We start from the raw sequence: 27,987 nt of genomic DNA, 5'->3' as shown, positions 1-27,987 counted from the left end.
AACAAACAAATACCTAATTACCATTTCTCAGTTTTTTTGCAATTAACAAAATATATAAAACTAAAAAAAATTTTTTGTTTACCAGTATTCTAGAAATGAAAAATGCATTTTTTTTCAATTTAAGGTAAAACATGTGATATCTCAATCCCAAGAGAATAAGGAACAGTATTTGTGCTTGTGGAGAGGCTGCAAGGTGCATGGAAGGACGTCGTGCTCAATCTCCTGGCTGGAGAGGCACGTGTTGGCACATGCCGGGACCAAACCGTTTCGATGTATCGTCGATGGCTGTGGACAGAGATTTAATTCTCAAGTAAGAAAAACAATAACTTATTTTATGGGGTAATATGTTACTACTAAATAAATGATAAATTTATGTATTAAAATGTTTAATGATACTTCAAATGCTTAACAATCCGAAAGAGAGTCAACACTGTTTTATTTTCCGATAACACAGTGGTTTATATAAGAAACTGACACTCTCCATTACGTCTGTTACTCTACATTAAACGGCTAGAAGATGTGGGTACAATTGAGTTACCAAATTAGTTTTTATTAATTAAAACCATTTTAAATGCACTTTATATTTGACCTGTCTTCTTAACCACACCGTAGAAATAGTGCGAAACTTCTTAGAAGTTACTGCTATCACCACATTATTACAGCCTGCGAGAAGCCTCGATATGAATCCTATAAAACATTTGTGGAATGAATTAGGAAGAAGGGTACGTTCTAGCGAGACGTCTCCGGAAAGTTTTGTAGTAGCAGATGCATTAGTGAAAGAATAAGACCGTATACTAATGAAAACGATAAGCAACTTATTTTTCAGTATGCCTCGTAGATTAGAAAATCTTATACCTTATTTCACTAGAAAATTGTTTTTCTATAAATTCAGACACCTGGTTATCTGAAAGATCTTAGCAAGAAAGCTGTAATTCGAAAAATGTTAGAGCAAATCAATAAATAAAAAAACAAAATGCTTGGAAAAGAAGCCTCTTTCGTATAGAGTTTAAGCGGTTTATAAAACAGTACTCAACACACAAGATCAGTTACAAATTAAGAAAAAATTATGGTTTGAGTCATTCCACCACTATCAAGGAGGCTTCGAAAAAATTTCAACCTTTTTAATTTCTGTTTAAATACAAATTTATTACCTACCATTAAATAAAAAAAAATAAAATTCGGCCTAATATCTTTTTTTTAAGAAGATACCACGTGCATTACTTTTTTTGAAGCTGAGTTTATTTACTTTTCGCCGAGTAGTAGAGAATGTTGTGCCATACTTTTATTTACATTTTATTTATATTGTTTGTTTGCAGTTATTGCAAAGGACAATTTGATTATTTTACGAATGATAACTATTCAATAATTATAAATAACAGCTGGGAAGAGGTTAAATATAAACCTAATCGAATTTTCAATTCAAACCGTTAGATTTCCGCTTGTTAACCTTAATATTTGGTTATGTGACTAGTGTAAAATAATTGGGAGTATGGTCTGACAGTCTGTTAAGTAAATATTTTACAGAAAGACATATATATATACAAAAAATACTCTCTTCTTCTCATATGAAGCAATGGACAAAATCTATACCTGGTTATGGTACGTGTATATATGAGGGATCAGATTGCTGAAAGTTAATATAAAAAAATCCATCAATTTCACAGTTTTCAATCCAACAGATACAAGCAATATTAAAATTACTAAAAATGTACGTATAACATCCCGACAACATGGCATATTTCTAATCAATGTTCTTTAGTAATATTGGTTCAATTTTTTTATCCTGTAGCAGTAGCAGTAACCGTAGCAGGTCTCGACTAAGTAGATATTTCCAGATCTCACCTTATAGCAGAGTAGGTTTCCAACATGATCAATCGTATTAAAATCTGGACTGCATGCAGTAGAGTTACTAAGCATCGATGTATTTTCGATAGCCTGTATCTAAGATAGATACTATTAGACAGATATTCCGTAACGATACTAGCTACCAGGGTGGTCCATTATATAAAAATGTTTATACCAATTAATGAGGCATTAGGCACGACATGTTATTCTAAGCTACCTCCAATGTATCTTTCGAAAATTAAATAATCCACATCACGCAGTACCATTTTTGTGCGGCCCCTTAAAGTTATTCCTCCCAGAGCACAATAGACCCTTTTCTAGAAATTGGTTAACGATCTTATGTAGCACTGAAAATTGTGCCCACTATTTCGCCTGTAAACGTGTATTCATCGTCTGAAAAGTGTAACCAAAATCTAGACTTATCTGTGAAGAGCAATTTACCTTACTTTATTATACGTGCTCTATTGTGAATGCGAATCTTTCTAGTAAGATGAGGAGTGATGACAGGTACTCTGGCCCTTGTTCCTAATATTGCCTTAGGAAGAACCTTACGGTTTTTGATGATATTCGTACATTTTGAGTGGCAGTTAACTCATGTTGGGGCTAAGTTGTAGTTATATGGTTACGTATTTAAAAAGCTTGCAAAATCAAAAATCGATTTTCTAAGGAATCAGTAGATAGCGGCCGAATTGGTACTGATCATCTGTCGTACCTTTCTGGTTTCTGGAACCATATCACTGACTGATGATTGTTGTAATTATATTATTGATTTAAATGTAAGATATTAATATATGTATCTGGACTATACACTATTGGACAAAAGTAGACATAGATTTCTGGTCTTAATAATCATAAATATTGACGAAAATCAGCGCGACAAAAGAAAAGCAACAAACTGTATCCAACAAATTTGGTTGCAATAATTACTTAAAGTATTATCTTAATAGTTGATTGATATATTTATTATTATTTATTATTTGCTAGCAACGTCGCGGCATTGAGGAAATCAAATTTTTAAATAACCTTTTCTAAAAAACTTGTCCAAACTTGATTAATTTTATCTAACAATGATTCTTTATTCGGAATCATTTGTGCTCGAGTACGACATTCTACTTCTTCTCATATGTTCTTAATTGGGTTAAGGTCGGGGGATTCTGCCGGCCACTCCAAAATTCGAACATTGTTGTCTCGAAACCACTCTTGAAAAATTTGCGAAAAGTGAGAATCGTTATCCTACTAGAACTTAAAACACACTGGATTTTTCCACTCTGTATGACAGGAGAGTGGAAAGCTCTGAGCATGACATTTTCCATTATATCCCTATAAATAAATTGATCTATCGTTTTACTAATAAAGTGTATAGAGCCCACCTCTATTCACAAGAAACAGCCTTATAAAAAACTACTACCTTTACGAAGTTATCTTGTCCAACTATCGGTGTAACGTATTTAGGATTATTCCATTAGAATTAAAATTTTTATATCGCGTTTCGTTTCTAAAGAGATTTTTTTAATCCTCTACTTTCCAGTGTAAATGCCGATGTGCAAATTCAAGTTTTTTTACTCTATTCCTTCCCGAAACTAGTGACTTTTAATAGGACGTCTATTGAACATTGTTGCCTCTGCGAACCTTTTTTAAACAGTCCGTGGACTAACAAAAATCTAGAAATTTCAGCAATAATTCTAGGTGTGAACTTCCATGGATCATTTTGAGAAACTCTTTTGATGCATCTGTGGGTTCATATTTTTGCTTTTGTTGGTCTTATTATTTTTTCTAAATATTTCCTTTCATTATAAGATAAAGTTATTTTGGATACACTCTATCTGGGCAACTCAAATTCTCTTAATATGTTGACTTATTTTTTTATCTTCCCTGAATGCATTGCCAACTCTCTATTTTAGATCTTTTGAAATTAGAGTACCTCTTAGCATAATTAGTTTAGCTTAAAAATATTTAAAATATTAAAAACATATTTTACAAATACTATTTTAGTCTTTACTTTCACTAAAAACTTATCATTTGATGAATTAATGATAAGCTTAATAAAAATAGTTTAGTAAAATGTTGCTTTACTTTTGACGCATTGCTAATTTACATTTAAAACTTTGACAAAATGTCATGATATTGCTTGATCGTCGAAAATGCTATTGACGTCGATGACAGCAGCCTATTTTGATGCTTTGAGTTTATAAAAGCAAAATTTTACATTTAGTATTATAAAATCGGGATTGATATATTTTATCAAAGTGTTGCCCTACTTTTTTCCGATAGTGTATACTGTGTATATTAAACGGGCACACTTACAAACATAAATTTATATGTTGTAGTATTTCCTTAAGCTACTAATTATTTATATAGTAACGTAATGCCTAATAAAATAGGGAATTTATTATGAATTTATCACAACAATGCAGATTTTATTTAAAAATGATAAAACTATTTAAAAACTTTTCAAATAAAAGTTCTATGACTATTTTTATAAATACATTTATTTTTTCTTTTAGCTTATGTTAGAACGACACGTAAACAACCATTTTAACTCAGATGGCACCCAAAACACCAACACAAAGAAATCAGTGGAGAACGGTCCTGTAAAGTTATTTAAAAGGAACGGCCGTATAATTAGGTTTAGGCGGCAACCTTGGTCAGGTAACTTTTTAATTAATAAAATTAATTAAACTAAAAAAAAAACATAAATTATATTCGTTTTTAGCTCGTATGTTCGATTTCATCGACCCCGGAATCATGGAGGGTCTACAGCACCGGTTGCTGTGCATGACTCAGGTGCGCACCTTAGGTCAAATCGGTAGCGCGGGCGAAGTTGTGCAACTCCGAAGTGAAATTTTGGCAAGAAGGACCGACTCTAAGGGTGCGAAACATTTGCTGGTTAGGTGGCATCCCCAAGATGTGTAAGTAATATATATTTCTAATTATTATAGCTCAGTGTTTGAACATCTAAACCGGTAATTTGGGCAGGATGTACAAAATAGGTTAAAACACAAAGATTATATGAGGAGTAACTTTTCAAAACGAATTATGTCCATTATAACTTTTTTTTCATCAACAACAAAAAACGAATATTTCTTGTTTCCATTCATTTTAAGCCAGTATAGTAAAGTATTTTCATAGATACTGGTCGATACTTCTGTAAATAGTTCTAATTAAAAACAAAAACAACAAAAATTGTGAGAAAAAGTCAATAAATAGTTAAACATAATGCTTTTTGATCTATTACTGTGGATATAATGCGTTTTGTTGTGGCTAATATCGGACATAATGTTCTATGTTGTAAACCTTCAATAGGAAATAAAACCTATTTGATCTTCTTCTAAGCATTCGAAAAAGTTTTCTTCCTCTTCATCGTATAGAGCTCCTTCTGATATTTGTGGCGCAATACTTGAGGTTATGTATAAGAAAGAAAGTTGAAGTTAAAGAAAGCTGAAGATGAACGGAACTTGAAGCAGTTTTTTAACATCTGTTTTTTTATCTTCGTTGATTCAATTCACGAATAGGACGTCAGATAGTTATAGTACGTTTCTTTAGATTTTGACCACGCTTTACTCCTGGCATTGTTATTTTTGATTCGTCGTCAAAATAATACGATGGTTCAACTTTGATTTTGACACCGAAGGATTTATTTTTTCTGAATTTCTGTATTAATATTTATTTCATACCGCTTATGGCTTCAATTTTTTTTAAGTATAAATAAGATGATTTACACGATATCATGGTAATTTTTCTGCGCGTATTACTCGTATACCATGCAGTTTACACATAGAGTATTTACCGTTGAAGAAACCACAAAATACAGGAAAGTGTACTTGCAGTTGTTCGAAATTACTTGAAAATATGTTGAAGATTTACGAAAATTTATTCGCATTAGATATCGTGTTGATGGACTCGCCCATTTATGCTTAACGAGATATAAAAACATTGAGTATAACTAATCAGAGTAGTTGAAGGTTGAGCACAAGATGAGCTTTGGATTTCTCATTCCTAAATTGATCTTGAAAACTAAAAACGTAATAGATAGTGTGCTATTTAGAATACGTCTTTTAATCAAACTTGTTGAACCAAACTCTAGCAATAATCTCGATGTCTCTGATATTCTAAAGGAATATATATTACGTTTTCTAAAATGGAAATATCTCAAGAATCTATTTTCTCCCTTTTCTACCATATACCTTTGCCCGAGGCCTGTAAATAATAGATGGGTATAGAGGATATATCGAAACTAGTTATAGAGGCACATAATACTTTTAAATATTTGATGTATCCCATTGGAAATCATAGAAGTTTGAAACCTTTAAATTTAACTACAATTGTACCCCATATACAAATATCTCCACATTCATTCTAATAAGCATCTAATTATTGATACAATAATCAGATACAAAGCAATGGATTTTACATGTAAAGGTAATAAAATTCTTAAACACTTATTTATATTTAAGAGCATTTTATTTTTCTCATATCATAGAGCAATAGCATTCACATTTGAAACAGAGAAAGTCAGAACTAAAAAAGATGATAATTTTTAGAGCTTGAAATATACTTAAATAGTTTGAAATCATCTGCCGAAAGGAGACTTTTATAATATTTAATAGAGCTGGGCAAATTGTTTACAAAGATGGCAGACATTAGAGGTCCCAGATTACTTACATCCTCTAGAGTACCAGATGTTGAGACAAATCTTTTTGAGATACTACTTTTAACCTTGCCACACTGATTTCTATTAGTCAGGTAGGATTTCATAAACTTATAAGCATTCAGAGAAAAACCAAACTCCTCGCCTAGTTTACTGATAACAATCTTATGATCTATATTACCAAAAACTTTTGCAAAGTCTGTCACATTAACATCAAGCTGCTGTTTATCATCAAAGGCATTGGCCGCCGCCTCTATCAGAGTGCACAGATTAGTGACTGTTGACAGATCAGGTAAAAACCCACATTGTTCTTTGGCACAATGGTTGTGAAGTATATTTGAAAATATTTCAGCAAACTAAGTATTATGTTTAAGTATTAAGTTATTTATTTAAAAATGATAGCCATAAATGATTTTTTCAAATGATCAGGAAATGTGTTCTTTTTGATACAAAGATGAAAAATTGTCACCAAGGAAATACAGAGAAATTCAATATTATCGAAAAAGCAAAATTTCCATGTGATTTGTGTAATTTAGAAAATTAGATATTTGAAAAGTAGAATTGAAATGCTGAGCAGAGACATCAGAAAGTGTTGATTTTCTTATTATTATAAGATAGCTCCGTGTAAATATTGTTTTTTTTTGGATCTCCATAAGTTATTAGGATCAGTATGTTTTATTTTAGTAACATAGTTTTTTATGGTTTGGTGATATAACTTAAATTCACTGACTGTTTGCTGTTTAACTAAAATTTTCAAGTTTTTCAATAACCTTACATCTGCATTACGGGTTTTTAACTATGTATGAAGATGGTTTTTAAGCTAAATATCTTTTTTGAGTTTATTTGAGGAGAAAATTAAAAATTTAGAAGATTGATGTAAGCGAATATTGCTTTGTTTTATAGGTATGGCTCAGTCAATGTAACCAGTGCCCTTATCATAAAATAAATTTATACATAATGTAACACTATCGACAAATTCCACATCCGACCAGCATGTAATAATCTCCTAGAATAATCATACATATGCAGGCCCAGATAAAAAATCACAACCTTTAGTATTTTGAACTGACAAGCTGAAGCTAAGTGCAAGATGATATAACTTGAACATTCTTTCTCAAAATTAGACTTGTACATTTTTTAGTCGAGATTGCTGCATATAAGCCAATAAAAGATCTAGATTTCTTTGCATAAAATTAGAGAGGTCTTGGCCTCAAACAATACCAAGTATTTGACGTAAAATGTCGAAGTATGCAATACATTGCAATACTACAATTTTATTTGAGTTACTATTTTAAAGTATGTTGACTGCTCATTCCTCTTTATTCCACGTGCACTGAAGCTTGGGCCATGCAATACATAATAGTTTTTTTTTTCAAAAAAAAATATTTTTTTCCCTGTTGGATAAAGAAAGAATAGAAATAATTGACGACAAAGATTTGAAAAAAAAATATATAAAAAGTTCCAAGACTATATGGAAAATGTCACTTTTCAGTATTTAAATTACAAATGCGCCCCTCGTTAACCCATCCTTCTATAAAGTAATTGCTATTCAATTTTATTAATTTTTAATGGTTGGGATGTTATACTGTGGCACTCCCAATAAAATACATAAAATTTACATAAATCCATAACAGTATACATTACTGATACATACTTTAAATCAAACACTAAAATTTCGTAGAAAAACCCCCGATTAGAATCGAATAAAATGGGAGAGTCCTAAATAGAAACGGTCTACGGTCACGTAAACTAAAAATGCTTTGGGATTCGAACGGGCTACATTAAGATAATAAAAACTTTATGTAAATTTTAAATAACTAGAATTAGGTTCGTTAAACGGGTATGGAAGGTAAATATACCGATGTGCGGGATAGATATTCCGACTTTATTATTTTACCTTTTTTTTGTACCAAGAATTGTAATTTCTGCAAAAGAAAAGTGCCTTGTTTGGAATAGAATTTTAATAAATTAAATAGACGAAGGTGGTCATTGAAAACTTCGAACCGAACCTAAATTTTTTTATCCTGAAAGCCATTAACTAAAAATTATTTACAATTAAGAAAGTACAAATATAAATAATGATACAATTTATTTAAATACTTATTTAGTTAACGAGTGTAAAGCGACACTTTTCTACACGCTATGCGAATAACGCATGACGCAAGACCCATTATGCACGTGTTAGGTACAACATTCCTATCCTAATATATATAGGTTTATTTTAGTATAAAACTATTGGTTTTAAAGAAATAAATTAAATGAGCAATCTAAAAATTCCAATATTAAGAGGGCATAAGGCTGATCATCTTGTACCTCAAATTAAGGTTTAATTAACCTAGGCCATCAGAAGAGAATAGGAAACTTCTATTTGTGTTTTCATGTTATTGAAATGTTATTGGACCATATGAGTGTTTGCGCATCTCAAAAGAATGCTCCAGCGAAAGAGATTTGGCTTTAATGAAGAAGTAAATGTAACAGTCTTAAAGGCGGTGAATGAATAAAGAGTGTTTACAAAATAATAATTTAATTATGTTTTTAACATTTTAGTTATTTTTATTATGTAATATTTACAGGCCCAGGAGTTAAATTTCTTAAAGTTTCGTACGGGGATAATTGGAGATGGATGAGGTTCATATAATGAGGTTAATTGTATGGTGAACAGTGATTTTTAAATCGATAGGTCTTGGTCAATACGGAAAAGTAATTGGTATAATCAAGGATGAAAAAACTCATTTAATTCCGTAAAAACTATTTATCTTAGCATGTTATTTAAAACCGTAGATTCTTTGGTTAAACTTACAAAATTTAGTTTTATTAAATTTTACAAAAAAAGGTCATAGACCATGCGATACTATTCTAAAAGAACTTAAAATTTTTTACCTTTTTGGCAATAGTAAGATGACAAAGGCGATAACAGACCCTAAAAGGATAAAATGGTGTTTTTTCTGCTTACCCTACTGAAATTAGAAATATTGAAAGTTGAACTTGAAAGTATTTAAAAATACGTATATTTGAAAAAAAAAACTTTCCTGGCATATGTATATGTATAACTAACTAAAATAATAAATATGTATAGTTTTATGTATTAACAAAAATTTATATGTTTCTCTTATTCTTGTATAATCCATAGGACCTAAAACATTATTCACAAGTATTTATATGTCTATCCGCTAATGTACGTATTAACTACGTATCCAAAAGTCCGTAATAAATACATATTTTTATGACAATGGACATATGAACATAAATATGACAAAAAAAAATGCGTACCTAGGAAATATGACGCAGTTTGGGCCTGCATATTTAAAACTAAGCAGCCTACAGATGTATAGAAACTTTTTACCTTAAAAGTACCTAAAATATCACCCTGTGAAATATCGGACAGTTACTAAATAAGACTCTGTATTTACAATTTTAACAAGTAAAAATCGTCATTATTTTTATTTGCATTTCTTAGTTTAATTATTTCTTCAATTACAATATATTTTTTGAAATCTCCAAAACCATTAATTATTTGGCTAAAAGAAATTTAATACTTCTAACTACCTTCCCTACCTTCCCTTTATGTATAAAATCATCTTCTTTTTAGTATATAATACCATGCTTCTTAATTTTAGTGCTCCAGACGAATGGGTCGTTGAAAAAGAGTACAAACCAACAAAAGCTCTCCCGATCCCGTCGCTGAGCCCAAAATCCCGAGAAGCGTTAGGCCCCAGCCTGTTCCCGGAAAATCAGAAGATCGTTGGGCAAAAACACAGGAGGAAGCCCCTCAAATCGACGTCGACGTGATAGCAACTTAGTAGATAAGTAGATACCGAGACCGGTTTTGTACATAAAGTATTTTCGTTGCCTCCGTTATTTTGGTTATATAGTCTTGGACCTGTAAAAAAGTTTCAAAATTAGACCAAAAGAGACGCGTTTCCCTTTTATATAGTTTTTTATAAAATAACAATAAATTATAGTAAAAGCGCCTTGAGTAATACTATACTACTTTCATAGAAGCTGCCGTGATTAATATTAATCACAGTGATCGTTTTTCTTATAAAATAATATAAATCGAGAAGAGTTGGCACCAGCAGCTTTTTCCTAATTAATCGTATTATTTAGGCTGAAAATCAAAACCAAAAAAGTATTTTTCATAATAGGCATAAAGAAAATTAGTAATCTCTTTTAACCGGTGCGAAAATTGTGCTTTTTGAATTAAGAGGAAATCTACCGAAAGCGAAAGTAATTTGCCTAGACAAGCAATATCAAAATAATCAGTTAAAATTAGGTAGTTTTTAGGTAGTAGTATACTTTGAGATATGAAATAAATGACTCACAGCTCAGATGTTTTCCGAAATTAACAGAAATTTGGTTATTTTAAATGTATGATACGCCAAGGAATTATCGCTAGTGGCGTGCCCTCATGAATTTATCGCATAATACCTTCAGTCCCTAGTCAGCTGTGTTGTTATTGCTACCTTTAACACCCTAATTACTGCTGTTTGTTTTTTTTTTAAACTTTATACTTAAAGCAAAAAACGGATTGGAAATTCCTGAAAATGCTTAATTGTGCATATTCTCTATGCCTTAATATTTCATTTGTAAATTGTGCACAAAAATTATAAAATACTTACACTTTTATTTATCGAAGTTAACAGAAACCACCTAAATAGGGCAACGTTAATACTATGACATGGGATTAATAGAACTTAATCTAAAAATGAACCTAATTAAGAATATTGACTATAAAAAATATACAGTAATTTCTGGTAGAACCGGATGCCCTATAATCGCTTTATATAACAAAATATATTAAATATACTTTGCTAATACAAACTTTATATACTTAATAGATGTTAATGCTTTTATTTTAAATTAATAACAAACTTGAGTTAAGCTGGTTGCCTATATAAATCTCAAAATGCAGGATAGGCAACTTTCCAAACAAAGGGGTTCACGTGTAATAAAGTGGGTAATGAACGTAGTATACTTATATATCGTTGCCAAATTTTTCTATATATTTTTTTGATATTGCTTGTTTACACAAGGTGTTCATAAACATAATGGTTAAAAATTTAAATTTCTCAAATCTCAGATATTCGGTACACCCGACTGATTTCCACTTGACGCAAAAACAAAAATTCTTAATTTTCATACCCCTTTAAATGTTGAAACCTAATTTTTCAAGTCGCTTATTATGAAAAATAATGCACATTACTAGTGTCAAAACGGCGGTAAAAAGTTGACATTAAACTCGTCATAAATAACCGTCTTTTTTACCCTTGTTATGTGACATATTATATCTTTTACCTGACAAATTTTCGAAAGACTGCTTACTTTATTAGATATTTAAAATTATGTTTTTAAGACTGCAGAGCATTTTTAGGGTTAATTTTAAAATGAATGGGTTAAAGCTGCTGCTGCACCGAATTACACGGATTTTATCATACAAAAACTACTAAATTAGATGTTAATTACTAGAAAGCGCACAACTATAATGCAGTAAGTAAATTATTACACAAACATTATCGGAAAATTGCAAATTTAAAAATGATGTGCAACCTGGTTTTTGTACGATAAATGAAATTGAACTTGATAAACTGGTGGTTTCGATAATGAATTTGGTGCGAATATTTATTGGGTTTTTGTTTTTTAAATGAAAACATTTCCGTTGTGAAATTAAAACCAGAGCAAAATAACATTATCGGCAATTTTAAATGGATAATTCACTGTTTGGAATTGCGTTTGATTTAATTTTTGGTATTTTAAGAAAATTAGGTTTAAATTATAACCATTGCTTTATAATTTTTTATAATTAATAAAATCGAGTGTTTTTTGTCATTTTTTGCTTAAAATGAGTAAATATCTTTTATTTTCATATATGACATGAATAAGAAATTTTAAATAAAAGTGTTAATTTATATTTTTAAATTAAAAATTAAAGTAATTAAATGCAAGCTTAGTAATTACTTATCAACTATCTAGTATTAATTTAAATATCTTATGTTTGAATACTTGGATAATAAAATACTAAGATATCTGAATGGTAAATCAATTAATTGGCCTTAAATACTAAAATCCGGTAAATTCTCCAAGATGATACATTTCTACGAGGTGGTTCTTGGAAGCGGAAATTTATAATAATGTTGTTATTTGGCAACTATGAATTGTGGGCTGTGGATTGTTTTGTTAAATTATCTGTCACTGTATGTCAGTAACTATAGAGTAGGTAGTCACCCGGTGAGCAACGTGCTTTTGTGATTAAACCGTATACAATCGTATTACGAAAGAGTTCCTTCGGCTTATGCTATAAAGGAATCAGTACCTAAATTTGAAAACATAGGTTCAGCTGTGTCAAACATAAGAGACCAAGAAGTACAAGAATGCCTGAGAACGTCGATCGCGTTGGAGAATCTGTAGAGCACGGTCCAAAACGTTCAACACGAAAACGAGCTCAGAAATTAAACATAAGTAAGACTCTTTTACTTCGAATATTGCACAAATATCTCAATTTTTACGCATAACAAATTCAAATAATCCAAGCATTAAAACAACCGGACATCCTAAATCGTCTACGTTTTGCTGAAACTTTCCTTAAAGATGAGATCGATATTCATTGATGGAAGTACGAGGGGTACTTCCATTTATCTGGCTACACCAACAAAAAATATGCCATCACTGGAGTTTGGAAAATTCGCAAAAGCTCCACGAAAAACCGTTATACAGCCCAAAGGTAACAGCATGGTGTGCGATATCATCAATGGGATTTATCGGTCCCTACTTTTTTGAAGATGAAAATGATAACATTCTCACGTTCAGTTCCGAGCGTTATACTAATATGATTAATCATTGTTTGAGTCAGCAATTAAACAGAATGCCACACAATAACCAATCGTGGTTTCAGCAAGATGGTGCTACTTTACCTACCACAAGAGTGGCCCAAAGATTATTTGCGACACACGTTCCAGACGAAGTGATATTGACTGGCCTGCAAGGTTACCAGATATAACGGCTTGCGATTACTTTTTGTGGGGCCACCTGTAAAAAGCAAATGGTCTTCATTGCTAAACCAAGAAGCATTCATGAGCTGTAAAACAAAATATTAAAGATATTGCTAATGGTCCCGTTGATATGTTGCATAGGATTATGAACAATATTCACAAAAGGCTTCAAGAGTGTATTGAGAGAAGGGAAGGCTATTTAACTGAAATTATTATTCAATAATAAAAATAGCATATAACTAGGTTTTTATTGTTTTTCTGTCTTTTATTTAAATGAAATTAGTATTAAAATCTTAAGGTAATCAAAACATCCCGCTCCCAAGGACCCACTTGGATATGGCTACCCTGTTCTACAGAAAGTACAACAGTCAACTTTGGGCATCTCATATCATTTAAGAAAAGACTCTCATAGGCGCCGATTTTAGACTTTAGAAGGAAATATTTTTTTGTTACTCTTGAGCATCAACTCCCTAGCGGCAGTAAGACTTAAAATCTTAAGTAGAAAGAGGGGTCAAATGATACCCTAATTTTAAGAAGAGTTTTAGCTAGATTATAACTCCCTAGTTTTATATCAGTACTGTCTCCATAGTGGTGACCTTTTATTACGATTGTTGTTTTCTTAAAACTAACTAGTTAGTCAAGTAAATGCTGGAAATGCTGACGCGAAACCACCATATAATAGTGGAGGATTAGTTCTAAATGCTTGTGCAGTGATTTAATAAAATTCATCAGTTATCTGCTGTCGCCGATCTTCTAATGATGTGGACTGTTTGGCATACTTTTTTAAGTCTTATAAAGAATTTACAGTATTAGACCCGGAGAACGTAGGCTCAATACTTCTTCTTTTGATTCATTGACCTTTGATCGAAATACAAAGAATCTGTGCAAAATAAGGTGGTGCAAAGTCTTACTGGAATATTAAGTTATTTCTTTGTACTGGTTCTCAATCAACTCACTAATTCCGGATAAATAACATTTTCTAATAACTCTAAATATATTTCTGCTGTTAAATTTCCAGCTAATAAAACGGACTAATTATACGGTTACCAAAATGCCAGCTCAAACATTTGCAGTTTCTCCTCATGGAATATTTTGGGATAGGAATCGAACCAGGAACAACAGTTTTATTGACGATTCACCGCATAATTAAAAAAGTGCATTCGTCAGAAAATACACGCTGATGCGAGGTATTCCTCGTTCAGTCATAATTTCACATAATTCCACCCGCCTATTAAAATCGTTTTCTTTATGTTGTTTCGGATCTGTTTTGTATGGATAAAAATTATGTTTTTTCAATCTTTTCTGATTGCTAATTCTCTTAACCCTTTTAATCACCAGTTTATCTTGATATATCATTTGTCAGATGACTTATGACATGTCGTTGACATGCGACATAAAAAGCTAATGTTGTTTAGTATATTGGATCTTATTTTCTTCGGCTATGCTATCCTCAAGCTGAAGATTTGTTTGTTTAGTAGAAACTTTGGGTGGATTTAAATCAGTGGTTTCGGTTGTTATCTGTTTTTCAATTAATGCATCATCTCATCTATGTCATCTATTTCGCATTCACTATCGAACTCTAAGCAAACATCGTTTGGATTTCCGCAATACATCTTTATTATCCGATAAACCCAAATTTCACATTTCTCGCCTTAGGAAGAAGAAACATTTTCTATTTTTTTATGTATAGTAAGTAAAACAATTGGTTAGCTTCTATATCCCCAAGTAATATTATCCATTTAAATGAACATACATTCTAATGTATGTCATTTTATAAGATGGTGACATTCTTGTACTCACTGTGGATTCTTAAACAACATATTCTAAAAACGCTCTTCATTTACTACAAGATTTTCCATTTTACGTTTTTGTTAGGTACTGATTCTGTCCAAGCCTCTTTTCGTAAATAACGTTGAGAAAGTCCAAAATTGCCTGTTTCGTTTACAAATTCGCTACAAAGGCCATCTTGTATAATTTAATAAGTTTTTTTATAAATATTTAAAAACTACGATTTTAAATACGATATGTTACTAAAGAAATATATATAAACTTTTATTAATTTAAAATTAAATTTATTATTCATTCTTATAAAACTTAATACTTATTAGTGGGCAACATCTTGGAGTTGTAATGCTAGGTTGCCACAATAACTATAATTTCTAAAGTTTTATATACTTTTATATTATAGGCACATTTTAATAATGGTATGGTTTTAAAAGGTGGCATTCTCGCTCGATTAATTTTCTAGTAGTTCATATACTTTAACACGTTGTTGGACTCTACCCGAATGAAAATTAGGTGCAATATGACACATTATAGTATGTAATGTTTGAGAAAGCCTTAAACCTTATAATTTATTAGGGACTATTTTTAGTAGAAAAGAAAGGGTTTTTAGTAGGTTTTAGAAAATGTAAAAAAAAAACAGCCCTAACCGTCATGTCACATCACACCCAGTAATTTCATTGTGATGCGACACGACTGCTTCAAGCCGTTATTTGGCAAAAAATAAGCTAACATACCTACATAAATATACTATCTGAAATAAAAAAAAGACTTACAAGTTATACAACATTATATTTATTTGGCTAGGTAAATACTAATGATACAACAAATCAAAAGAAAGAAAACAAACATAATTTTTAAAACGAAAACATAAAAAGCATTGGAAATTTAGCCAAATACCACAAAATAAACTAAAACCAAAGTAAACCTGACCACCCATAGTTTTTTATTATGGTTATTGAGTATGCCATTCCTCAAAACATTCCGGGCAAAGAGCGGTTTTACAAACTTTACACCTATAGCTTGTTTCTATGCGTATTCCATTTTTGGTGCAGACTTTACACCGGAGAAAATGATTTTTTCTTTTAGCACCCCCCTGCAATAGAATTTTTTCTGGAAAATGTCCAATTATGGGAACTTGAGCATCCACCTGCGTAACCTTTTTTTGTAATCGATTTGAATGGATCGAAAGCTTACGAAGCATATCATTAGGTGTCATATTTGCTTTAATTTCTATCAGCTGTCTTATGAGCTCATCGCAAAACTCTAAAAATCTAATGTTTTTTTTTTTTGTAAAGGTAAAACGAATTCCACACTGCTATGTCAATTAGGTGAAAAATCACTTTCTTATTCCACTTAATAGCTTTGCTCGGTGACGAATAATATGATGTCATTTGATCACAATCTGTCGACGCCACTCATATAGGTATTATAAATAAGGAAACTTCGGCTTAATTTTTTTGACATCGTAGCCATTAGTTACTTCTATTAATTCAGGATGATTTAGTGTGGTTATAGGCAATACGTCTCGTTTATCCTTCTATTTGGAAATATAAACCTGTTCTTGCCTTCTCCAGGTGTAATCGTCCTTTTTCAGTTTTTTTGTAACTATTACTTTCGGGTTCCCTTTTCTGTTACCTCGAAGAGTTCTAACACTATGTGTTTTTTTTTGTAATAAGGTGTTGGATAATGATACACTATTGTAATAGTTGTCCATATATGCACACCTGCCCTTTATTCAGGTAAGGATTCATAAGCCGATTTACCAAGTCTTCAATTTTTGAGCATTTGACTTCTTCTTTTTCTGCAAAATCTATTTCTATATTGAGGACAAAGCCATCAGCAGAGGTCAGCTCATAGAACTTCATGCCATATTTGGCTTTTTTGCCTTTCATATATGTGCAAAATCGGAGTCTTGCTCTATGTAATAAAAAGGACTCGTCAAGAGAAAGTTCTTTTTGAGGAGAGTAAGATGATTGGAAACTTTTAATTAGCATATTCGATAAAGGGTTTACCTTAGCCATTCCCTTCGCATTTTTAGGTGCAACTGACAAAAATTGCAACAATTGTTCGTATCTTCTTCCAGGCATAATATGCAAAAAAAATAGATGAAAATACAACGGGTTTGTTCTAAATAGCCGTCGCCTGTGGAATATAGAAACTTGAGCCTGTAAAAGGAATAATCGTATAAATTTTTTCATTTCCTGAGAGGTTGGTTCGCGAAAAGTGCTTTTCTTGGTATAGAGAGTTAGTGGCCTGTTTATATTGCAAACCGTTTTGCCATATTCATTTGTACACCGCACAAGTTATAAAATGTCTGGAGTGAAAACTGCACTAAACGCTTCTAAAGGCGTCATATCAGGTTGTAGATTTACCTTCACACCAACCTCGTCCTCATTAAAATAAAATAAGGGTATTTCTTTTACACTTTCCTTCCACTCTTCTAGTTCCTCTATTTGTCCTGCTGCATTATCTTCTTCCTGCTCTATGTCACTATCAGAACCAGTGTCAATGTCTTCCTCAGCCTCTTCGGATGAAGGTGGTAATTGTCTATAGTTGTTTGAACTAGAAGGGTCCGGCGGAAGGGAACAGTCACTATCTGAATAGAATTCCTCCTTATTTGGGTCAAAATTAAGGTCGGAACCAAATTCTCCATCATCGCTAAATGGATCATGAATAGTTGAGTGATCGCTGTCTTCTTTATCGGAACTTGCGTCTTCAAATAGACGTAAAAGACAATTTTGTTCGCGCTCATAATCCCCTGCCATCGAAAACAATATGTAAATAAATAGAATAATTTAAAAAAATAATACGCAAATAACACACTTTTTATATTCCAACAATTCTAAATAATTTAGTTACCCTTTTATTTACAAAATTCCAACCACGTGCAATAACAAAAACAAATACCTTCATAAATCGACACAGAAATGATGACGCGTGTCGTTTTACTGTCGCTTGGACGGCTACAGCAGTCATGACGGCAGCAGTCATGGGTCAATATAAGCTGCAATTCGACACATTATATATATTTACAATAGCACGTTGTGACACATCCGAATTGGTATTGACGGCTATAGACGTTATGTCATATTGCACGACTTTTAAATCGACGGCTATAGCCGTAGTGTCCAACAATGTGAAGAAAAACTTCAGAATAAGTCAAATCGGTGTGGCCAAAATTGTGATTTTGCCCTATTGTTAAATTTCACGAGCAAATCTTCATTTAGGAAAATGTGTTTTTCCTGTAAAGAAAAGGGAGATTGGCAAAACTAGTATTTCTTTAAAATTATGTCCCTTACTTTAGAAAGAGTTGCACAGATACTTTCTTGAAAAATTATTAAAAAAAAAGGTAATTCGACGCACCTTAAATATGGAAAAAACCATATACAACTGTAATAACACTGCCCTAATTTTTGATAGTAATCTTTACTACTCTTATAAATTATTTATTGCCGCTCTTATTTTAGGCTGATTTTTACGTACATACATGTAGGAAAAACCTTCATCTGACATCACTGCTTTTGTGTTTTAGTGAAACCAATTCAACTCTTCATTTTCTAAGGTAAAAAACTGAGTACCTACTTAAACGCACGTTGCCAAAATAATAAATCTCCTGAGATTTTCAATAATTGATTTTAATAATTGGACTGTTTTTAGGAAAAAAAAAAGACCTATCCCTTTCTTATATTAAATTTTTACTTGCATTAAAAGTGACGTTGCCAAAACTGTATTTTTAGTTCCATTATATATTTAAATACAAAAAAAAATTTTTTTTTTTTTAGAATATGTTAATGCCGGGTGGTCAAAGATGATTAGTTTTTTAAAATTGGGATTCTATTAGTAAAACTAATTAAATTCTTCAATCAAAGCAAAACTCTATTATTATCGATCATTTAAGGTTAAAAGCCGAGTAGTTTCTTCAATACATAATAAACGTAGGGTTGTCAAAATTATAAATTTTCTGAGTTTCTCAATAATCGGTTCTCTTTTTATAAAACACAAATAAGCAGTGTTGCCAAAGCAGTAGTTTTTCCTAACATTTTGAGTTCATAAATCACACAGAATCAAAACTAACCTCACATAACATGATCAGTTCTAGTGCTTAAAATTTACCTCTTATCATTTAGAAAAATAGTAAGAAAAACTCTCAAGCAAACTAGCTCAGTATTGTCAAACTTTATGACTCCCTGGAATAATTTTTATTTAAATAAGTAGATGGTAGCTCCTTCTAATGCAAGTAAAAGCGACGTTGCCAAAAAGTTTATTTTTTTATTATAACTGCGTAAAAGTTTTACCAAAAATCTAGATTAAAGGGCGATTACCAAACTTGAAAATCTAATAGGGCTAAAATAATGAAAGCAAAATATCATTTTAACAAAAACCCAATAAATAATGTTGAATATATACTGGATTGTATAATGTGAATTGTAAAAGTAACATTTACAAAATACTGTAGGTTGTACGTATTGTATGTAAGTAAATAGTTTAAGGATACAGAGTGTAAAAAGTTGTAAACGATTGAATAGTTTGATCAAACCAGTTAGACACTGCCATTTAACTGTAAAGACCCCGCGGTTCCGGTTTTAGCGGAAACGGGTCGGAATTTTTAATTAAGTAGGTAAATATTATTACAATTATTATTATTCTAATTATTATTAATATTATTATCAAAAATCGTATTAAGTAGGTTCGATTTTTTTAGTTAAAACAATTATGTGTTCGCAATATATATTTTAATTATACGGTTTTATATAATTTTTTTTGGGGGGGTTCTATATAGGTCAATGACGTTTGTGATTTTTATTGAATTACTGTAATGTGTTCTTGAGATTTAGATGAAGCGTAGGCCTTAAAAGTTATTTTTTTTATTTTTAATTTTTTTCTTTTTTATGGCCGAATACTTTTCCATTCTCAGTAGAGAGAAAAGCATGGCTTAAGATAATAATAATTTATTTTTCAACGTAAACTGCCATTAAAACAACTGCCAATTGTAGTGACTTACGTAAAAATACGAACAAATTGTGTCTATGTTACAGAAATTTATTTATTAATTTTTTTTTGGTTAAAGTGCCATTCCAAAGCGTCTCTAAATTTATACATAGGGTGAGTGCACTAATGTTAACTTCTTTATTTTTGGAGATTAGTTAAATAAAAAAAAAAAACTTTTCTGCGATTATGGTCAAATCACGAGACAGTTTTACCACTAACCAAAACTCTTTAATTTACTCTCGACACGTGTTTCGCTAGCATTGTTAGCATTTTCGGGGGAAGATTAAAAATAGTTTTTAATCTTTAATACCATTGATCATAATTATAATTTATTATCCAAACTGTTTTGCCAATATTGCGGCTTCTTCATAAAAAAAGCTTGAAGAAACGAAAAATGATATAATGTTTCTTTGAAAGATCAGATGTTAGTGAAACATTTGTCAACTTTAAATGACAACATATAAAAATCAACTGTTAACAACAGCACAGAAGTAAATAAATAAATTGTGATCTGGCAACAATGGCCTGACGTGTTTTTTCTTATATATATCCTGTTGTGTTTTCATCCTCCTCTTTCATAAGTCGTTGATCAATCATCAGATGATGCCTCGTGTTTCTTCATCATTTAAGTTCTGGGAATGTGCGACACAGTTTTGCATAAATTCAAAGTATGTGCCAAGTATAAAATACGTGATTTGAACACTCACAGATGGTTTGTGCTTAATAAACTTACATGTCAAATAGTGATGCAATATTATCAAATAAAATATCTACAGCGCTGCCGGATGTTATATAGTATCTTTAAAATAGCTATGAGGTTATTCTGATAACTAACTAATTTTGGATTTCCATTTAAGCAATTAAAGTGAAAAATATAAAAAAATTACTTAAAATATAAAAGTTTAAATATTTTCTTTGGTATTAAAATCAACTTGAGATGATAAGTCCATATAACTTTTTTTTGTCTATAACAACATTTCTTATCGATCTGTGTCATAAAACTTAGGACGTCCCATTTAAAAAGTTAACTTTTTATTTTGAATAATTTAAAAGTCTTGGGTTAAATTTTTTTCTGTTTTTACTACGTTAAATTAGCTTTCATAATTTAATTACATTTGTATCTCCAAAAATAAAGAAGTTAATAATACTACTTTGAGTAATTTCAGACCATGTATTAAACAGATCCCCACTATTTTAATTTAGCAAATAATTAAAAATTTTGTGTTCTTTTACTTGAAACTTATCGCTTCGTATATTTTTAGTTTAGTTAGCGTCAAATTTTCGAAATGATCTCAGAATATTACTTTCGGAAGTAACTCCTTGAAAATTGTTTTTTTTTTTAATTCGATTTTCTTGTACTTAAAAAATAATTCAACGTTTCGTCGTTATTTTATTAAAATATCGTATTAGACGCAGACTGAAAAATACAAATTTTTAGAACAGACTGATTTTTTTTTTAATATATTTTAGATATTTTTTCAAAATTTCTCCGAAAAATGTCTCAAATATACGAAAATAGTTTAGGATTTTTTTTTAATGCTACTTGCTTCCAATATACATGATGTGAGTTTAGGCTTGTTTTTAATTTTTAAAAAAACAGTTTTAGTTTTTGGAAGTTTGTAAATAAACGATTTAGTACTTAATTTCCATTAACAAAATTCCGATGGAAAGAATGATGTACCATGTTGTAAATAAAACAGTTTACAAATTAATTCAAAGCAATCTTAAATATTAACCGATATAATATAGTGGAAGTTACATATTAATATACAAGAAAGAAAAAAGTAATTTTTTACACAGGATACACAAAACAAAACAAAAATTAAGACTGTTCGAATTAATAAATATCTTATAACTCGTTTTAGGGAAATTTTTATCGTACTAGTTGCATTTTTGTATAAAGTATATAATTGTGTTCAATTTATTAACTTTATTATTGCAGTTTTTCTTAAGTGTGCTTAAATGGTCTGAAATAAAACGGACGTAATTTATATGACTTGGAATTTTAAGCCTCAGTTTTAATTATTTTGCATTATTTCAATTCACATTTAAAAGAAAACCTATACAGCGTGAGCCATTTACTACTGTCCATATTTCTTAAAAGATGTCTTTAGTAGATATTATTTAATCCAGATTAAATAATATGTGTATGAAATAATATGTATAAGTGGTATGACCAATTATCTAAGAATTGGTAATTGGTGTTCCACTAGAAGGCTATATCCAAGTTGACTTGGTTTTAGTCCAAAGAGTGACTTGGAGAATTTCGCTCACTACCACTTCAAATATCTGCATCCTTCTTCTATATTGATAATATACGAACTTCAAAATTCCAATATAAGGAATGAGTTGCTGATTTAGAATTGAATTTCTTGTAAGATTATGGTGTTGATCAATAATTTATTGTTTCATTGATATTCTTGTAAGCTTAACACGTTAACTGCCATGTGTACCATATATGGACACAGTCAATTTTTATTCAGCGCATTGTGTACCACCAGTGGACACAGAACTTCTTACCTTCCAAGCCATGTGTACATGGGGCGGCCACATTAAGCGTTGATTCAAATGTATGTATGGATTGGTCTGGTGTAGGAAATAGTTTGTTTGAGAATGGCTCGGGAATATTTTTGTTTTTCGAAATAATATGACACAAGATATTGACGTTTTTAAATGATACGTTTATTTTTTCAATGGGCAGTAATTTAACATGTAAAATTGTTATTTATAATTATAAAATAAACAAACAAATTTTAAAAACAAAATTCTTCAAAATGAAGAGATAATTTTAAATTTTTAAAAACATGTTTTTAGAAAAAAACAGTCCATACAAATAAAAATATTTTCGTCACAACCTAGACATACGTAAGAAACTCTTTTGGTATTTTTTACAGCATAGTTACGCCCCTGTTCTTGTGAGCTTTTTTCGTAGCAATATCTGCACCTGCCTCTTTTTAGCTTTTTCTCGTTATCTGTCTTTTCGGAAACTTTGTGCTCTTTTGAGGGATTCATTGGGATTGGCGGTACTGCCGTTTCCAAAAGTTGCATGGCAAGATTTTCATTTTTTTTTACGATTGAGGTACCTGTAATAAATTCAAAGGACAATTTTCTGTACCATTTAGCTGACTTTCTAAGAGAATTTGAATAAGCTGACATTTGGTCTGACATATCAACAAATTATTTGACCTTATTATAGTCGATTATTGCAGAAGGTTTGAGCCTAGGATCCTCTCTATGGTGTACTTCCTTTAGTTCATCTGTATGTTTTGTGGATAAGAAGAGCACGTCCCTCTTGTCATGCCACTTCATAACAACAACTTTATTTTTATTTTGTTTTGCAACAATTTCCCCTTTTTTTAATTTTGCATCAACTACAGATTTTGGTAGGTTTCTTCTGTTTTTACGAATCGTTCCAACTAGATGAGTTGATCTATTTTGCAACTTTTCCGCAAGAGGAATAGAGGTGTACCAATTCTCTCCAAAAAGGGTCCGGCCACTATCAAGCAATGGTTGCAACATTTCCATAACAATAGATTCCGCAACCGATTGTCCATTTATTTTCTCTTTACCACAATATACTTTCAGATACTTTATAAACTTTAATGCCGAACTTATGTCGTTTTCCTTTTATATACTGTCGAAAAGATAATTTACCTCGAAAAGGTATCATGGTTTCATCGATGCAAAGAGACTCTTCTGGAATAATGCAGAAAGAAGCATTCTTATTCAGCATATCAACAAGACATTGAATTTTATGAAGCCGGTCATTGGGAGGACAATCTTCATTATTTGCCAAATGAAACATACGTAAAAGCAGCTCAAATCTATTCCGCGGTAAATATTTTGATATTTCGTATTTATATAATGCATGTTTGCGCCAATAATCTTTTAGTGATGGTTTTTTATCCAATCCCATCCAAATTAAAATAACAATAAATATTCGTATTTCGTTATAATTAGTATCCACCCATGCATTTAGGCGAGAATATTGGCCAATATTTTCATTCGTTATGAAAAGGATAATTTGCTGTTCCGCGTATCTATTTGTTTCGACAACGATCTTATTAATAACATCGTCGGATACAAGTAATTCAAAAAAATGAAGTTCATCCTTACCGCGCATTTGGGTCTGCAAGGCTAGTGAAATTCCAATATTCATTGGTAGAGTGAATGTCGAAAAATGTCCTGAAGCTGGTCTCCACTCCGGTCTTTCATCATTGCCTGAAGAATCTATGTCTATATCTAACTGAGCAGATGTTGAAGGCTCGGAAGTATTTAAAAAAATAGAGGGTAGTGTATAAGAAGATAATCATTACTAGGAAGAGAAAATATGAATTTTAGACGTTAAATTTGATATACATAAGTATTCCACTTAGTTTCGTACGCGAGTTAGTATATTGAAACTTTTTACAGTACTGTTTTTTTCTAATAACATTTTAGAAAATAAACTATGTATAAAAAATGGACTTGCCAAACCGCCTACGTACCTAACTGACGTACATACTTCATCTTTTTCTTTTTAGGGCGGTCTTCTTCAGAACTGCTTGAAGATATCTCGCCGGCCAAATATGTCGGATCCAAGTCAGAATCTGAGATATTTGAAAACTCGTCACTCATGTCGAGGTCTCTATAAATCTCTATTTCTTCTGCTGCAGCCTCCAGTGCTTGTTGCATATCAGTATCAGAAATAATTCTTTTCTTTGCCGCCATTGCTCCTCCAAATTATAGCCCACAAAACAACATGTCTTTACACCGATGTTTATAGAAGGAATGACTGAAGAAGGAAACAAACATAAAATGCACGTGGTATTTGCGCTTCTAGTGAAAACCGTACAACTGCTGCCATCTCTCCAGGCGAATCAAAATTGACCTTGTATGTGTCCAGATAAGGTACACATGGCACACGACATTAAAAAATAAAACCTGTACAATCAGGTGCCATGTGTACCATATTTGGACACAGCTTTTTTAAACTAAAAAAAGCAGAAATTACATAAATTTTTACACATCGTTCGTTTTGATGCACACAGACACTGTTTTTAATAAAAAAGTTACGTGGCCCGTAGGACTCGGAAATTTTTTTTTTCCGGTAATTGGGACTGGCAGATAACGTGTTAAGGACATAGTGAATAACTAGTACAAAAAAATCTACAACAATTCAAGAAACTTAAGTTATAAGACTCATTAATCAGACTTATTGCCTGTAAAAGTTTTTTCCTAAGATCTGAATGAGTTACTCCTATTGAATCAGAACTGTTCTTCAAAAAGATCGTCTGGTGTTATAAGAATATCTTAAAAAAAGATATCTGTATCTTGTGCTTGGTTGTAAAGCAACGATTATAAATTGAAATACTTAATATTAGTGTTTTTATTAAGGTTGAAACAGTATCAGTGATCTTTGTCATATGAATAAATGCCACCATTTATGTTTCACTTCATAAGTTTATTTATTTTCCTTGGTTGCTTCTCTCACGATAGCTGTAACGAATAGATTTTGTGCAGATATGTCACAAAATATACCGATTCCAATTGCTCTCAATTTATTGTAGATGGAGACTATAATCCTAGAGTTATGCACATTCGAATTAAAATAGCAACTGTAACCTTCGTCTCAATTACGTGATTTTTAGTTAGAATTTCTTTGAGTGCCCAATTTAAGAACTTTCAATCCCATTTACCCATGTACGATGTGTAGTTATCAATTAAATCCTAATAAATGAGTTATAAAATAGCTGCATCTCGTTGCTAAATTTATCTTTCATTGTGAGTTCGTTTTTCTGCTCTGCTACTGTAGATACTCTTTGCCGTATTATTTTAGAATTGTCTGTTTTCTTGATCTATTTTTATCGCCTGACCTCGATATTTACAAATATTAATTCCCTTGATTATTATGGTTTTAGTTTAGCTACTAAGGACTTCGCCAAAGCTTTTCTTTTAGTTGCTATTGCTTGTTTTTGTTTTTTTTGTCTAATTGCTTTTATTTAAAATCACCAAATAATTTAGCTATTACCTCCTAGCACTACTTAATTTTAAAACGGACTTTCTCCACTTATTCCTTATTCGCCAGGAAGTTTTTACGTAGTAAATCATCGAAGAAGATATCCATGCCATTGCTGCTGCCACTTCCCTACTGATTACTGATTTGTATTTTTTTATTGTTATTTTGGATTCCAAATGGCCTTGACTCTTATCATTGACCTATCAAGTTCTTTAGGTACATATGTGAGTTTAAAAGTCCAAATTAACTGATCTTATTTTTATCCATTTGTAACGGTATTCAACTAGGTTTCGTACGTGGTCTACGAAGGTTTGTTTTAATATTTGGAAATACTTTATTAAACTTCATCAAATGTATCTTAAAGTCCAGATTAGATATGATCATTGGGAGATATGATGGTTTTAGTCCAAATATAAGGACATATTTTATAAACATGTCGAACATTTTGTGGAACTCTATAAAAAATAATGATATCTATCAACTTATCTTTTGAGATATTTTTAATGTATCTCAGATTAACAGAGATCAAGAAATAAGTCTTTATTATTTATATCCTTCTATGGTTTTAATAAAAAAATAATTAATCTCAGGCACTGTTTTAAAATTCCAAGTTCTCTACTCTGTCTAACTAACGTTTTATTTCAGACCTAACAAGTATCGAATAAAATAAAACAAAAATTGGAGATTGTTTAACGACGAAGAAAGTTTTTGAACTATGAATGTTAAAATAGAGGTATAGAAAATAAATAAGGGTTAGTCTCACCACATACTCCCCACACCAGGGTAAGTGACGAGACGTGGTGTTGATTGATCTAAAAAGTAGTGATAAGTGTTAGTGAAAGAATAGAGAGTATTTAAAAGAAAAAAAAATGGTTTGTAAAAAGTATTGCTTATAATATTAATGTGAAAGGGTATAATTTGAACCTTTGATTGGTGTATTATTAATATATAATTGAAATCTGTTAGAAGTTACGTAATCGTCAGCAGCTTTACTTTTAGGGCACGGATTGAATAACTCTTGGAAGGCAATAGAGTTGAAAATGTCTAAGATGCAATCGGTAGTTATTGTAGTGATATTTGAATGAAATATGTTAGATGGTTTTCTTGTGGTGGTGTAAAAGCAGGAATAAAAGTAGCAAATTTTTTTATTTTTAGAAAATTGGTGCCCAACGTGGGACAAAAATAAAATGATGGAATTGCGAAATTTACTTAGTTTGTGAGTTTACAGCACCAAAAGTAAACCTAGAGTGTACATAAAGCTGTCAAAGTATGGAACAATTTCCAATAAATCATGTATATAATTTAATTATCTGTAAGTCTATAATTTTTGCCTCTCCTACATTAAACCAACAAAATTGAACCCGTTTTTTATTTAACTGTTTCGGTTAGAATGTAAACAAATTCTACCTCACTGATTATCTATAGGTTTTTATTTTCGATTTTTTGTTTGTTTGTTTTCTCCTTAAGCTCGGTTTTTTATGGTTTAATTAACTTCTATTGCGGTATAATAAAAGTGACTAATTTCACCGTAAAAAACTTGAGCTAAAAGTGCTCCTTAGTTAGCGATATATTAGTTCTGTTCGAATCTAAGACTGTTTGCAGTGAGGAGTTTTTTTTAGTTTTATTATTTTAAGGTTTCTACACCTAACTGCATTTTAATTGTGATTCGGCAGAATAATTATTAAGAATATTTTATTTGTATTTAAAGCTATTAAATAAATTTGTGTAAATAATAA

At 31.0% G+C, this 27,987-nt stretch overlaps 1 protein-coding gene and 1 long non-coding RNA gene across 5 annotated transcripts in view; one reads left to right on the top strand and one right to left on the bottom strand.

Moving 5' to 3' along the window:
* Positions 1-27,987, top strand: part of LOC126738965 (uncharacterized) — a 316,299-nt gene extending 288,312 nt beyond the window's left edge. For all 4 annotated transcript variants that reach the window (XM_050444469.1, XM_050444471.1, XM_050444472.1 and 1 more), the window contains 4 exons: positions 125-310; positions 4,350-4,494; positions 4,559-4,754; positions 10,111-27,987. In XM_050444469.1, the coding sequence (XP_050300426.1) occupies positions 125-310; positions 4,350-4,494; positions 4,559-4,754; positions 10,111-10,282 (699 nt within the window). In that variant the 3' untranslated portion in view covers positions 10,283-27,987. The remainder of the gene's footprint in view (positions 1-124; positions 311-4,349; positions 4,495-4,558; positions 4,755-10,110) is intronic.
* LOC126738966 (uncharacterized) lies at positions 34-11,947 on the bottom strand. The gene is made up of 3 exons (XR_007661500.1): positions 11,789-11,947; positions 10,049-10,373; positions 34-285 (listed from the first exon to the last, which is right to left on the bottom strand). It is a non-coding gene; the product is annotated as an uncharacterized LOC126738966 (long non-coding RNA).

This window comes from Anthonomus grandis, chromosome 7 (assembly GCF_022605725.1).
Source record: "Anthonomus grandis grandis chromosome 7, icAntGran1.3, whole genome shotgun sequence".
NCBI lineage: Eukaryota > Metazoa > Arthropoda > Insecta > Coleoptera > Curculionidae > Anthonomus > Anthonomus grandis.
The sequence above is the reverse complement of the archived record's forward strand: the minus strand, read 5'-3'. Positions and strand labels throughout refer to the sequence as shown.